At 41.9% G+C, this 16,493-nt stretch overlaps 1 protein-coding gene across 6 annotated transcripts in view; it reads right to left on the reverse strand.

The window, feature by feature from the left end:
• Window positions 1–3,770: 3,770 nt before the first annotated feature.
• SYNE3 (spectrin repeat containing nuclear envelope family member 3) overlaps window positions 3,771–16,493 on the reverse strand; it is an 85,270-nt gene continuing 72,547 nt past the window's right edge. For 5 of the 6 annotated variants that reach the window (XM_050954456.1, XM_050954454.1, XM_050954459.1 and 2 more), the window contains one exon: window positions 3,771–6,498. In XM_050954456.1, the coding sequence (XP_050810413.1) occupies window positions 6,301–6,498 (198 nt within the window). In that variant the 3' untranslated portion in view covers window positions 3,771–6,300. The remainder of the gene's footprint in view (window positions 6,499–16,493) is intronic. The other variant, XM_050954461.1, reaches the window with a different exon arrangement.

A 16,493-nucleotide genomic window follows, 5' to 3' on the forward strand; every position in this document is an offset into this window, starting at 1 on the left:
AAACACATCTCCACCTGAGCCAAAATAAATATTGAATGTAAAATGAATGTTGTTGCTACTTAAATTTAGTCAACTATTATCCGACAATTCCCATGATTCCCAAGCAGCCAGAAAGACTTTTCAGCGCAACCCATTGGTTTGCAGAATTCCATTTGCTCCCTTTTATTTGTTTGTACAACTGAGTGTTTAAGCCCTATCTCCTCTTGAAGGGTTCTTGCAAGTCTCCTTCACGCTAATGGGAGTCCCATGCACACACCAAGTACGAAGTATTTAATGTTCAAGCTGAGTAAATTCCTGAGATCCCAGAGCACCAGTATATATCAGAGCTGGTAATTACTTTTGTCTAAAGAAACACTATGTAGATATCTGCAACAGTCACTTTTTGGAGAGACTGGTTCTTTTCTGAGGACCGTAATCAACTCCAATGATTAAGGATTAAGTTGAGATGAATAGTGATTCTAAGATCCCTACTAATTATGCAAAGTGATCACTGTATGATGATTAATTAGTAGTTTTATTAATTAGGTTAGCAGCTTTATTTTCAGCCAGAAATATGTGACTAGAGTAAACATAACAGCCAGGCAAATGAGCTATTATGTGGCTTAGAGATCAGGATAGCTCTGCAATCTTGGTGTTATCAGGAGAATATTACTTTTTTGTGTGTTCTTAAAACATACCTTTTCCTCACAAAGAGCGCTGGAGAGAGGCTTATATAAATAGAATTTAATACAATCTAAATTGCTGGTTGGAATCAGAGAATATGCTATAAATAGGTATGAAGCACAATAGCAATTTTCTACCTTATTGTATTGCAGTCATGGAAAAAATTGTTGAAAGCACCTGGCTACAGAATCAATTACAATTCATAAATTAGACTGAGGCTTTTCTCCAAAGGCTGAGGCTGAAGCCTGAACTTGGAGAGTGTGGAGATCCTACTAACTTCCATGCATGAGCAGCTGAGTGTAGAATTTGGCCCTTTGAGCCATAGTTTCAAAGGGGCATCATCCTGGCCCATCAGATAGTGGTACTGATAAAGAACTTTGGTGCATGCAGTTTTGCAAGCACCAAAATGTTAATTGTGCACACAAAGTGAACTTGCATGCAGCCTGATTAGTCAGGTGCTGGTCTGATTTGCATGTGCAAATAGTTCCCAAGCTCACATGCATTTAATTTAAGGGCTACAGCTTTCCTTGAAGGTGCTCTGACTCTGGATTAGCTGTAAACCAGTCAGGTAGCACGAGCATTGGAGGTGTGGCCTCTATCTATTGCCAGGCATTTTAAGTACACCATCAGCACTGATTGCATTCTGAGTCCAAATCTGAAGCCCAGTTGTGAAGCATCCAGATTATTGGCAGATGTCACAGATAGAGCTGTGTATAACTGATTTTCCAGGTCAGTGGCCAAACAAACAAACAAAAAAATAATTTCAGGTTTACCCAAAACACAATCTTTTTTTACTTTTTCGGCAAACCAAACATATTGAAGAAAATACATTCAGGTACCATGAGGTGTTTTTAAACAAAAACAAAACAAAACAAAAAAACCTTTCAATTTTTAAAAATAAAACTGAAGTAAAAGTCAAAATGAAAAGTTGTTCTGAATCAAAAAGGCAAGATGTTTCATTTCAAAATGTCAAAATGGAATATTTTGACTTTTTCAGAATTTTTGTTTGTTATTTTCTATTGAAACAATTAAGTGAATCCAACACACATTCATGAAAAAGTATCAGCTAGAAAGTTTTACCCAGCTCTAGTCACAGACGATCTAAGATTTTATAAAAGTTAGGACAAGAAAAACTGCGTGCAAAAACATAGACAGAAATTTGCACCTAAAGTTTGTGAGACTGCTTTTGAAATTTTGTTCCTTAGGGTGCTTTTTATAGATATTGGGGCCTGTTTTCTAGACACAGGAAACTAACTGTGAGGAAAACAGTCCTGTGAGGGGGAGAACTGAATCCACTTTCCTTTACCATTATTTGAGCTTCAGATCTTAATAGCAGTTACCCTCCCAAAAATCAATAAGGCAAAATCTTCTGAATTAAATTAAAAAATGAGGGAAGGTTGGGTATTTCTCTCTTTGACCTCCCCTGCCCCCAACGGACACCCACACCAGAAAGGACCTGATTTACATTTTTCTTACACTAATGTAAACTGGGAATAATGCCAGTGAGATCAATGAAGTTACACCAGCATAAAGCTGGTGTAAGAGAGAAATCTGAGCCTAATGCTTGAGCTGATTTCCATTAAAAACAGAGAAAGATTCACCTCTGCTATGTGATATTTGTATTGCTTAGTTTGTTTACAGAAAAACTCCAAGATTTACAGCAGAGATGTTAAAGAATAAATGCAAGACAAAACCCCAGCAGCAAAAGTGTGGTTCTAATTTAGGTTTTTTTTTTAAACCTGCCCCAACATTGAAACTTTAAGGTGACATGGAAGTTATTTTCGTAAGACCCTCTGCATGGAAATAATTTCTTTAATGTCCCCTACATTTGTATTGCCAACTCTTGTAAAACCCACTGCTGAACTCAAAAACAATCCAGACACGAAAGGCCAGTGCCCCGAAACTCTTGGGAGAATCTATAATTTTCATGCAAAAAACCTGACCATTTCCCCCTTGCTCTTCACCTTAACTAACTTTTCCCACTTGTCATAGTTCTTTTTCTCTTCTGCCTTTCATCCTGTTTTATTTCATTTCCTGATCAGAACACCCCTCAAAGAAGCAGAATGTGGCTATGCTACAAACACTGCTACATCTCTATCCTGCCCCGTCCTCCTTCTGGTTCTTTGTACACATTGAAATGGTTTGAAATGGAGGTGGGAGAAGCACATGGTTCAGAGCTTAGATTAAATTCTTGCTGCACAGAGTAGAATTTGCATGGCTCTTGAAATAGCTAACTGGGGGAGAGGAGGATGTGCCTCTCTTCTCTGCTGGAAATAACAGTTGCGAAGAAGGAATTCATTTGCTGCATTGCTTGCGAATTATAGTTCCTTTCCATCTGTCTCCTTTGCGAAGGAGGACACAGCTTGATGCCTTCCTTTCTTCCTGTTTATATTTAAACCCTTATATGTCTTTCACAATTTCTTCTTCTTGTCACCTTTCTGCTTTAAGTCACTGGTCTCCTCTCTCCTCTCCTAGCTCTTAACTGCCAGTTTTTAATCAGCGTCGCTTTTAGATCCTCCTCTGTTCTTCCTTCTGCTGCATTTCTGCCCTCTGGCTCTGCCTACTCTTGCGTTTTTCCTTCTAATTTCCTAGTTGACTGAAAAATGTACAAAAATAACTGTTTCCTTTTTTTTGGAGCTGAATTTCAAAATTTCAATGACGTTTCATTAGAATTCCTAAATTTGAAACATTTTGATCAGCTCTAGCAATGATCTAGCTCCAGTGTAGGTGAGCCATGAGCAGCAGATAACAATTTGACCACCTTCTCCTATCCACCTGCTCTGAGCGGGGTTAGACAACATGTTTGTTAGAACACCAGCATTCTCGCTGTATTAGAACTCCCACTGGTATCACTGCAACTGCAGGAAGCATGAAGAAGAATGTTTGTGTAGACAAGACCTCCCTGACAGTGAGAGCTCTCTGCAGGGGAATAGTCTCCTCAGAGAAATGGTAGAGGCCCCATCACTTGGACATTTGAAATTAGACTGGACAATGTACAGTGGGAAATAATCCTGCATAGGCACAGAGATGGACTAGATAAATGATTTTCAATATGTGGTCCGCAGATTGCTGGGGACCCGCAGACTATGTCTAAGGCTAAGAGACTATGTCTAACGGGTCCGCGAAAGGTTGTTGTTACCATAGGACATTAGCTTTCAACCTGTGGCCCATGGACTGCTGGGGGTCTACAGACTATATCTAAGACTTCCAAATGGGTCTGCACCTCCATTCAAAGTTTTTCAGAGGTACGCAAATGAAAAAAGGTTGAAAACCACTGGACGAGATGGACTCTAACAAAGATTGTTCTTTGTATTCTATATTCTTACCGTTCATGCCTTCCTCTTTCAGACCCTATTCTTTTTAATCCCACCTTCTTTATCTGCACCCACCTTCTGACCTCTCTCTCACCACCACTGCCTATTCCCTTCTATTCAGAACACTTCAATATCTCCTCCCTCCTATGCCAACTTGTCCTCTCTTATCTCGTTTCCTCTCTTTATCAAAAAAAATTTTTTAAAAGACTTTGGGGGAATCTCAGATCTGAACTTTGTTGTTTCAACTCTTCATAATTATTGACTATAATAGGGTTCAAAAAGAACTAGATAAATTCATGGAGGATAGGTCCATTAATAGCCATTAGCCAGGATGGGCGGATGGCGTCCCTAAGCCTCTGTTTGCCAGAAGCTGGGAATGGGCGACGGGATGGATCACTTGATGATTACCTGTTCTGTTCATTCCCTCTAGGGCACCTGGCATTGGCCATGGTCAGAAGACAGGATACTGGGCTAGATAGACCTTTGGCTGTTCTTGTAATCACCATTATACTTAGTGGAATTGGGTCTGTAGTTAGTACATAATTTACATCAAATAATATAACGCATGTAACTATGGGCCATATTCTACCTTTTACTGTGGCATAGAAGTCCCATGTATTACAATAAGGGATTGGCATTTTGTATGCAGAGTAGAATATGGCAGGATGTAATTAACCTCCTGTATGTTTTATGGTACAAAAAAAGTGAGTCCCACCTACAAGTATACAATAATGAGTATCCAGTATAGAATTGATACTATTGTGGGACTTGTTTGGAGAGAGTCAAAAAAGTCAGTTGCTGCCACCTAGAATTCAAGTTTCATCCAAAGAAATAGCCAGGATAGGGGAAACTAAGGAAGATTTTTCAACTGACAGTATGACGACTATGACTGAGGATAAAAATGAACAGAAAAAAAGGGGGTGAACCAAAGAAGTGCCACAAAGTATTTGAAACAATTTCCTTTCCTATCTTTGGACAAGATGCAGGCTCCAATTAGGTAAAACACCACCATGAAATGGTTGTTTCATCATAATAGTGCTGTGAACTGCATTTACTTTAAAAAGCACACTGAATGCATACATTTCTGTTAAAAAAGAAGAGCTGATGAAAACAGGCACAAAACCAGGTAAAAGGATGACAATTCTCAGTGTCTCAGACCTCAGACTTTTTAAAAACGTGTGGTACAGTTGGGCTTGATGCAGTTACACTATGTCAGGTTTTGTTAGCAAATCACTGACATAATGCTGCTATGAAGGAATCATGTTTATTGACTGTATTTGTTAATGTATTTCTCTGCTGTGACTATTTTGTATGCTGAGGCTGAGACAAGCTACATCCCACTGTCCAGATCATGTGGGCCATCCCAGAGCAATTTCTGTGCAAAAAACATTCGTGTGGATGATCTTTATAGCTTAAAAAGGGGAGACACGATCATATTTTTCTCTCTTGCACAGTTCACTGCTACACAGAACTTTGTACACTGTAGCTGCACAAAATAAAATAAAATATTACAATTTGGTTCCAAAATCATTTCATTAGAGTGAGGTTTAGAAAAATGCCCCATTATTTTCAGCTTTCCTTGCCTGAGTTTATCTCTCCGACTTCAGGACTGACAGTGGACAAAGCATTAGAAAAAGTTGGTAGACTGTCACAGAGAGCATTTGAATATACTGTGGGCCTGGTCTCACACCCACTGACGTCAATGGGAGTTTTTGCACTGGCATTAGTGCTGACTTGATCAAGCAATAGAAAAACTAGCTACTGATCCCAAAGAGAAACTTTCCCTTTTGCTAAGGCTGAATCTTAAACAACATATTTAAACATGATTTCATTGCATCTCACTCTCAGAGACAATTTTTCCTGGCACGTGATTCCACAGAACATCCCTTATTTTCCTCACACTCACTTTGATATCAGTTGTAAACAACAGGAACTCAGTTTTTTAAAATATCTGCTATTCGTTGCTGAACAAAGGCAGAAGCAAAAACATTGCAGGATTAGACTAAAACAGTGGAGTTTAGATTTTTTTCATTATAGTTATATACACACACAGACACAAATATATATATATATATATATACATACAAACTCATAGTATAAATATATTCATATAATACTGTAAAAATATTAATATAGCTCTAACTGTTAATACCTGATTTATATGGACTAACCTTATGCTGCGTTTATTTGATGATGTTTCCAGTTAATCTGGTGGCCATATTAGAAGCCCTAGTTTTAGAGGATCAGCAATAGTCAAGACATCCAGGAAAAAGGAGCCTGGATGTGTAAGCCAGTCACTTCTTGCCATGTGCCTTTAGAGGAGTTAAGTTGGAGGAGGGCCTTTGTATCTCAGCATCAAGTTGAAGGAGCGGGCGAAGTTGTTGGCAAGCTTGCAGCTGTGGGTCTCCTCCACCAGGGGGAGCAGAAACGCCAGGAGCAATAAGAACAGCAGGAGTATCTGCAGCGGCAGCGCTGCCCAGCACACGCGGTGCAGGAAGGGACACATCCCCCCTGGACGTCTCTAAAAGACACAAACCAAACGGGGATGACGGATTTATTGAGCATATTAACAAGAAAAATAATGGCAATAATTGAGGGAGGTGTGATGGGCAGGGAGTAAAGACACCGCAAATATTTCCTAGAATCAGTGATAACGGAGGTGGAAAAGACCTTTTAGCCCATCTTATCCAGTGCAGAACTGCTGCCTGTGATATATTCCTGCATGTTCTCTACAGTTTGACTGATTCAAGTAATGGCAATTGAACCACTTCTCTGAGGTGATTTCATGGGCTAACAGACCTCAGTGCTAGGAATTATTTTCTTGAGAATTATTGCGCGGCTTCATTGGAGAAAGAAAACAACGATCCTTAGGGTCAGGTTTCTGATTGTTAAGCAATTACACACACACACACACACGACTGCTAATTGGTCTTCTCCCAGGTAATGCCGAGGAGAAAGAGTCCATTTTAGCAGCTAATATGTCACAGCAAAATGAAAGTTTGCTTCCTGGGAGAAGCCAAACAGTCTTAGGCTTTGTCTCAGCAGAGGAGCTTCATATGCTGTTTGTATTCATTATGGCCAGATCACTCAGAGATTTGATTTGGTTTGGTCTCCCAGTGCAGTCTGATCCTTGGGCCCTCTCTTTATTGCTGACCTTCCTCATGGGTAGGGAAAGCAGGAGAAGGCTCCCACATTATTACAGCCAATCCACTGTTTCTCATGTTTTGCCAAACAAATTTTATACTTCACAAGATGCAACAGAATGACAAAGAAAAGGGAGAAGCACAAGAGATGGTGAAAGCTGCCTTTAACATGAAGTACCCCACGAAAGGATGAGAAGAGCCAAATTCTGCTCAGTTACACTGGTGCAAATTGAGAATAATTCTATTGCCCACAAGGAGTTGCTTTGGATATACACCAATGTTACAGACCAGAATTTGGGCCTGGGACTTCAGGAAATACTCATTAAAGTGGAGGGTTCATAGTGGCAGGATTCCTGGTGATTATTAAAGATCTCTCAGGAAAAAAAATGGTTAAAAGTAACCAAATACTCGGGTGAGGCAGTTTTTTCAGCAGGCATGGATTTACATTGGCAGCACAGTAATGATATTTAGCATCTACCCAATACCAGTCATTGGGATATCCTAATTTTGGCAATTAATTGGTGTTTGACTATTAGCAGTAAACATGCCCAATGGCCTGTGATGGGATGTTAGATGGAGTGGGATCAGAGTTACTACAGAGAATTCTTTCCTGAGTGTCTGGCTGGTGAGTCTTGCCCACATGCTCAGGGTTTAGCTGATCACCATATTTGGGGTTGGGAAGGAATCTTCCTCCAGGGCAGATTGGCAGAGACTCGGGGGGGGTTTCGCCTTTCTCTACAGCGTGGGGCACGGGTTACTTGCTGGAAGATTCTCTGCACCTTGAAGTCTTTAAACCATGATTTGAGGACTTCAATAGCTCAGACATAGGTTTGATACAGAAGTGGGTGCATGAGATTCTGTGGCCTGTGTTGTGCAGGAGGTCAGACTGGATGATCATAATGGTCCCTTCTGACCGTAAAGTCTATGCTTTACGAATCTTAATTAATTAATTCACATAACACATCTGTGAAGGGTAGTATCCTCATTTCACAAATGAGGAAAAAGAGAAGTTAAGTGACTTGCTCAAAGCCACAAGGGAAACCAGTGTCAGAGCTGGGATTAGAAATTCAAACTCCTGGCTCTCATTTATACTCAGATTACTAGGCAATACTTTCCTCTCACCTCATTACCAACACACACTGTCCTTTGAAAACACCAGCAGAGAAGAAAATGTCAATAGACTAGAACACTGTCACAGACGAATGGTCTGTATTAGAAATTGTTGAGCTGTTTCTCCCCCTTGTAACTAAACTCCTCAACCTCCTGCTGCTATATATATTATATATATATATAAAAATGCTAGGGCATTTATAGAAATTGCCAAGGCACACAACCAAGACACAGTTTCAGAGCATGAGATAATGATTCTGTAAAAATATTCTTTTGTGACAGCTGATGTATTACTGCGGTATCAAATGACTGATGGAGATCCAGTTATTGGATCTGGCGGATGTCGAGACAATAGAGTGACAGCTGGTTGGTCTACCCTTTCTGACTTGCTGCATTGCGACTGTGTTAAGGCCTGATCCAAATTCCACTGAAGACAGTGGAAACTCCCAGCCCTTTGAGAATATGTTGGGTGCTTCGGCTGCTTCTGTTCATCTTTTGCTTTCAGTGAAGTGCTAGAAAAAGTTGGGAGTCTAAATTAAGGTGTTCCCTGAGGGAATGTCACTGTGCACAGCTGGCCTTCACAAAGCAAATCAAAACGTAGTGACCCAGGTAGCATTGCAGGAGCCATTTCTACATATGAATGTGCTGTTCTTGACTATTGTGTCCAACATACTAGACACAACTGGGTGTCCTTATAAGTTTTTCCCTTCTATTAGTCCTAAAGGCCAAACCCTAAAGTCCTTAGTATGCTCTTAAATTAGAGTTTTGCCCAAGTAAGGACTGAATAAAATCTGAGCCGGGGAAGGGAATTCGCACCCTTATGTTGAATAGTCCCACTGATTACAAAGGGGTTAGTCACAGAGTAAGGTACTAATAACCAGGAGTACAGGTGGGAGCATCAAGTCCTGAGTGAAGCATTCGGGGTTCGGCTCTAGATTCTATAAAACAGGCTCTTCTTCAACATCACCACACTCTCCTTGGAGCCATGTAACTCAATGGCATTTCACTAGGGATTTCTATTTTCCCTAAAAGCAGCAAAGAGTCCTGTGGCACCTTATAGACTAACAGATGTTTTGGAGCATGAGCTTTCGTGGGTGAATACCTACTTCGTCAGGTGAATTCGTCGTATTCACCCACGAAAGCTCATGCTCCAAAACGTCTGTTAGTCTATAAGGTGCCACAGGACTCTTTGCTGCTTTTACAGATCCAGACTAACACGGCTACCCCTCTGATACTATTTTCCCTAGTTCTTCTCCATTTCCGTTTAATTCTCCATTGCCACCATAGTAGCCTAGTCCCGCAATGTGGTAGAGATACTTGTTCTAAATTCCTGTTTCTCAGACTCCAGAGCCATGCAAAACCAGACCGTGGTTATTGCTATTTGCCGACAGTGGTACACTTCTACCTCGATAGAACGCTGTCCTCGGGAGCCAAAAAATCTTACCGCGTTATAGGTGAAACCGTGTTATATTGAACTTGCTTTGATCCACCGGAGTGCACAGCCCAGCCCCCCCAGAGCACCGCTTTACTGCGTTATATCCAAATCCATGTTCGATCAGGTGGCGTTATATCGAGGTAGCGGTGTAGTTTTGTTTGATGGAAGATTTGGGGAAGAATTATCCTTGCCTTGTGAAGATGAAGAGTAACTCTTTCTCCCACTGTCAGAAAATGAGCACTTGTACCAGGAATAGGGCGTGGAAGTACCATTCTCTCTGGCACAAGGTTTAATATCAGCGTTAGTAAAGGAAGAGTTCCCTATAACAGTGAACAGCTCAGTGAGGGATGGACATTACAGATGAGATTTTCAAAAGCAGCTGAGGGAGTTAATTGATTGTGCTCCTAACTCCCTTTGGAGCTTTTGCAAATCCCATCAGAAAACTCTCAAGAGTTCAGTATTGCTTCTGAAATTTGCCTTATGTTTGGAGCTAATTGCCAAGCCAGCTGCTCTGCATTTGCCTGCCTAGTTATTTATTCCTGCTGGAGAGGGGGTACAGAAACTCTAGGCTTTTCTATTTGTGCCTCAGCTCCACTTCTGTTGTCATCCAGCAGGTGCCTTAAGAGTATCCAGGACTTCCTTAGATTCCTAGGGCATCCATGTTGCCAGTAAGTGTAGTCCCTCTCTCACTCTCTCTTGCCTGTGCCAGCTCTCCTAGGGAGGTGTAGACGGGAGGAGATTGCTCACTAAGGGCCAAACTCTGCTTGGCCTTCAGTAGGTGCTCAGTGGTGGTGAGAAGGATGCACGGAGCCTTTCCCTCATCTTCCATGGACTGCCTGAAAAATCCTAAAGGTGCACAAAGGGGGCCGGGAGGGGGCAGAGTCAGGTCTCTACTCCTCCACGCCAGCCTCAGGGATGGAGAGAGGCACACCCCATAAAGGGGTATAGTAGGGGATGCACTCCCCCAGTGCATCTACAAACTCCAGGAGAAATGGCCTCTGAGGCAGACTCCTCCATGGCCCCTCTGGCATGGTGTGACTCCACGCTCTGCTCAAGACAGAGCTATGGCTAACAGGCATGCTCTAGCCCTGACTGTCTGGAAGCCCAGCTGACAGAGCTCCATACAATGCCTGCCAGCAGGAGTTGTGTCTTAGCACTACAAGGAACACATGAATTCTACTCCCAAGCCTGGTCATTAATTCAGTACAAGTATAAGACACCATGGCTCAGTTTCTCCCTCTGCAAAACAGGGAATGGCCTTATCCACAGATGTGTCACAAGGCTTAAATAGTGCTTGTCAAGTGCTTCAAGATCCACCACTAAAAGCTGCAAAACAATGCTGCATTTCATGGCACTGTGTATCTTACATATACTATTTTTCTGAGGCTGCCTTATTTATAAGCTAAGACTTTATTTCACTGGGGCTTTTAGTAGAGTAAGATATCACTCAATGAGACTAACGGTAGCCAAATCTGGCATTACATCTACTGTGCAAATATGGACTTTCACACTGGGGAAAAACCTGAGGCAAGGAAAATGAATTTACTTTGCCTGCAGTTTCTAACCTATTTCCTTGCTGGGGTTGAAGAATAACTTTTTCCTACACAGCCCAACTTCTCCATTTTGCCTGATCACATAGCAAGATCATAATTTTGTATTTCACACACCAGTTTCTTCTTGCTCTTGTAGCTCGAAAGCTTGGTCTCTGTCTCTTTCGCCAACAGAGTGAGAGCTCTGGACCAATAAAAGATACTACCTCACCCACCTTGTGTCTCTCATATCCTGGGACTAACATGGCTACAACAACACTGCAAAGAACGTTTTCCTACTACTCTCCCTTTGACTTGGTTTTGATCATAATCCAGAATACAGGAGAATGTTGTGTTAATTTGTCCTAGGGACCTAAGACATAGTAGCATCGTAAACCACAGCCTGTCCAGCTAATGGTACACTACTTATCGGTGAGTTTAATTACTTTGCTGCTATCTATGCATGCCAGGCATATCACACACACACACGGCACCTCCAGAGCTGCTGTACATATCAGGGGTCCCGTGGGGGAAAAAAAAAGTGATCATATAATTAAAGACTGTATCGTAATGCACAGGGGTCTGATCTTAGATTACACAAACAATATTAATTCTGCATTTCTTACCTATGGAATGCTTGGGTTTGTAACCTTAACGTTTTTAAAATAGGTGGGTGGCGATGTGTGTCCCCATGCTACATTGGTGGGGAATTTTGAGAGCTGCACTGTTCATAAGCAGACAGACAAATTCCAGGGTTTTTAATTCCTCCGGTGCACTCAGAAGTACACAAAGTTGACTAGACCAACAGCCAGAGTCTTTGTACAAGGGTCAATTTAAAATCACAGCAAGAAACAAACCAGCAGTTTACACTCTGAGTCTCAGAAGACATATGGACGACATTTCAATGTTTCTGCTGCAAAGTCGCTTAAAACTAAGTACATTGCCATATGTTCCTGTGACACGGATGGATTTACCACAGCCAGCTCTACTGATAGATATGGCACAACGTGCACTTAGGATAATAATGCCACAGGCAAAGTGGTGGCACCGGATCTGTTAGAGCAGCACTGCAGATAAGAAAACATTGCCTTCGACAATTCTTTATATATAAGGACACACAAGTTTCTGGTTTTGAACTCAGCAAGGTCATGACATGATCAATGGAAGCTGCTTCCTTTCTCTATCTCCCCCCCACTCCTTTATTTTTATTTTTTTAAATTGGGGATATTTGATCCTTGATAAGAGCTTAGGAAGCAGTGGGGAAGATTAATAAACAGATGTATAGGATAGTGAGCAGCAGGTATAGTGGTGCATCCAGGAGATAACCTACAGTGCTGCTACAAAACTGAAGCCCAGTCTCCCATTAGAATAGCTCGGGGGTCTGACAGAGTCCAGGGAGTGAACAGGAGAGCCCACACTCTGATCACTCAGAAACCAATTAGTTCTGCAGAGAAAGTTGATTGAGATAATTAGATAACCAGGGACAAAGAGCCAATTAGCCTATCAATCCAAGTCTGATAAAAAGGAAGGGGGGTGGAGGGGGAGAGAAACAGGGCTAGCAGAGCCCAGGCACACAGGATACAGGCAATTACACACCTGTGGCTGGCCTGTACCAGCTGACTTGGGCTCCCAGAGCTCAAGCTGCTGGGGTGTTTAATGGCAGTGTAGATGTTCCAACTCTGGCTCCAGCCCATAATCTGGGACTCTCCCACCTTGCAGAGCCCTAGAGCCGGGATCCAGCCTGAGCCCGGGTGTCTACACTACAATTAAACAACCTTGCAGCCTGAGTCAGCTGTCACAGGCCAGTCACAGGGTTTTAACTGCAGTGTAGACATATCCACAGAGACTTGAGGAATGGGCAACCTCTGTTCCCCAGAGGACGTGATGAGAGGGCCTAAAGCACAGAAACTGTAACCAGGCAGTTGCATGGGGACTGTGGTGGTATTGGTGAAGGGAACGCAAAATAAAAAGCACTGCAAATGCACAACTTGTGGTGTCTGTGCAGTTTTTGTGGGCAAGAAAACAGGCGCAAAAGCATGCCCTGTTATAAGCAGCCAAAGATTTATCCTTGTTCTACTGAGCAATCCTAAGCAGAATTATAGCTAAGGTTTCTAAACAAGATAATGTGCATTTAAACTGGTCCTATTCAAACAAGTGCCTTGAGAACCCAACCAGAGACAAAGGCGGATGGCAGTTCTTATACAAATATAAAAAAAGGTGTTTAAAAGTGCCAAAAACTGACTTTATTCTGTTTCTAGCCACCACAACTCCCTCTGGCTTCCTTCAGTTATGGGGTGATTACAATAATCCTTCATAAAATAACACTAAGTTTTGCCGTTACCGGAACAGTTCATTGGAAGGATCTTTCTTGCAAAGTAAATGAACATCACACCTTCATTCAGAACTAATTGGAACCCTCCTGGCGTCCTCAGCAGAAAGATGAGACTCAAGGTCTCAATGGACATGGAAACTAAGATACCTTCTTACTCCTAGGGTGGCGTCTTACCTTACATACCGAGAATGAGGCAGTGTATGCAGCTTGCACTGCTGGTTTGTCTTGTGGATAAATAGGAGACTCCACTTTCTGGGCACGTACTGTAACCAGTGCTAGATCTAAAAACACTGGGATGGATTCACTCCCCAGAAGATCCCTTGGCAGCAGAATTAGGATGTAGTAGTAAGGCGGTTCACTAGTGGGTGAAGCTACCTAGCCCAGCCTCCCACTATGGGAGGAGGCAAAGCCAGGTTGATTCAGCCTTTTTCCTGGGAAGTCTCTGCTGATGGGGCTCCTATAAAGTCTCAGTGAAATTGAACACTGCCCTCTCCCATGCATCCCTGGCTTACACCATTGGCCCAGAAAGCGGGGATACTACCCTTATGTGACTGGAGGGTGAATCTATGTCACTGTTTTAAATGGTGAGAAGTCCATTTTGCCATGAATCATGCACGCTTGGGGCATGTATTGTTGTTTGATTCCTAAACCTATAGGCTGGCCTGGGTGCACATGAAATGAACAAAAACCACATAGGCCAATTCTCCTTGGGAAGAAAATGTTCATGGTTGGAGCAAAGATGGGCTCCAGCCACAAATCTAAGATCCAGATCTGAACTACTCCAATGATCTGGTGTATTTGGCCTTGAAGTTTTGGTTCAAGGGGAAAGATTTCTCTTATTTAGGGGGAAAGAGTTCCTCAGTGTTCATAAAACATGCATTAAACCGGAGAAAATGTGTCACCTTAATGCACTTTTTAAAAAGCAGTTTCTATTTTACCAAACATGTTATTTTACAGCAGACTTCAAATGACTCATAGACTTTAGGGTCAGAAGGGACCAATATGATCATCTAGTCTGACCTCCTGCACAAAGCAGGCCACAGAACCCTACCCATCCACTTATAACAAACCCCTAACCTATGTCCGAGTTATTGAAGTCTTCAAATTGTAGTTTGAAGACCTCAAGCTGCGGAGAATCTACCAGCAAGTGACCCATGCCCCACGCTGCAGAGGAAGGCAAAAAACCTCCAGGGCCTCTGCCAGTTTGCCCCAGAGGAAAATTCCTTCCTGACTCCAAATATGGCGATCAGCTAAACCTTGAGCATATGGGCAAGACTCACCAGCCAGCACTCAGGAAAGAATTCTCTGCAGTAACTCAGATCCCATCCCATCCAACATCCCATCACAGACCACTGGGCATACTTATCTGCTGATAATCAAAGATCAACTGCCAAAATTAAGCTATCCCATCATACCATCCCTTCCATAAACTTATCAAGCTTAGTCTTAAAGTCAGATATGTCTTTTGCCCCCACTACTCCCCTTGGAAGGCTGTTCCAGAACTTTACTCCTCTAATGGTTAGAAACCTTCATCTAATTTCAAGTCTAAACTTCCTAGTGTCCAGTTTATACCCATTTGTTCTTGTGTCTACATTAGTACTAAGCTTAAATAATTCCTCTCCCTCCCTAATATTAATCCCTCTGATATATTTATAAAGAGCAAGCATATCCCCCCTCAGCCTTCTTTTGGCTAGGCTAAACAAGCCAAGCTCTTTGAATCTCCTTTCATAAGACAAGTTTTCCATTCCTCGGATCATCGTAGTAGCCTGTCTCTGAACATGTTCCAGTTTGAATTCATCCTTCTTAAACATGGGAGACCAGAACTGCACACAGTATTCCAGATGAAGTGCCTTGTATAACGGTACTAACACCTCCTTATCTTTGCTGGAAATACCTCGCCTGATGCATCCTAAAACTGCATTAGCTTTTTTAACGGCCATATCACATTGGCGGCTCATAGTCATCCTGTGATCAACCAATAGTCCAAGGTCCTTCTCCTCCTCTGTTGCTTCCAACTGATGTGCCCCCAATGTATATCTAAAATTCTTATTATTAATCCCCTAGTGCATGACCTTACACTTTTCACTATTAAATTTCATCCTATTACTATTACTCCAGTTTACAAGGTCATCCAGATCTTCCTGTATGATATCCCGGTCCTTCTCTGTGTTAGCAATACCCCCAGCTTTGTGTCATCTGCAAACTTTATTAGCACATTCCTGCTTTTTGTGCCAACGTCAGTAATAAAAAGGTTAAATAAGATTGGTCCCAAAACTGATCCTTGAGGAACTCCATTAGTAACCTCCCTCCAGCCTGACAGTTCACCCTTCAGTACGACCCGTTGGAGTCTCCCCTTTAACCAGTTCCTTATCCATCTTTCAATTTTCATATTGATCCCCATCTTTTCCAATTTAACGAATAATTCCCCATGTGGAACCGTGTCAAATGCCTTACTGAAATGCCTTACATCTGCCATGAGTCTGACTACCAAAACCACACAAGCTATGATGTATTTTTAACAGGTCACTATATATATGCTCTGTTACTGTAAATAGATTTTGTTTCCTGTATACTTCTTGTCATATCTTAAGTTCAGTCTGTGTTATTAGTGTTTTCTCCCAGACAAGGAGTGAGCGCTATAGCTTTGTCCACAATTTCCTGGATGGCTGCATTAATTTGATTGACTCAAGATCTATAGTGACTTCTAAAGAAGATTAAATTACACACTCCCTCTTGCCCATGTGCTGCTGGAGATTACGTCCAGCAACTTCTCAAAAAGAAGCAATTAGGTGACTACAAATTTAATAAACTCTAATTATATTGTTTGTACAAACAATAAAGCCAAAATTATTTGTACAGCAAGGAACTGTAATTACTTTGGGGAAAAAAAATCAGACAGTCCTACCTAGCCTCAGAAACAACCAGCTTTGGATTTCCTATTTATTCTAAAAATGCTCATGGAATATT

The sequence above is a fragment of the Gopherus flavomarginatus genome, chromosome 5 (assembly GCF_025201925.1).
Source record: "Gopherus flavomarginatus isolate rGopFla2 chromosome 5, rGopFla2.mat.asm, whole genome shotgun sequence".
NCBI classification, from domain to species: Eukaryota; Metazoa; Chordata; order Testudines; family Testudinidae; genus Gopherus; species Gopherus flavomarginatus.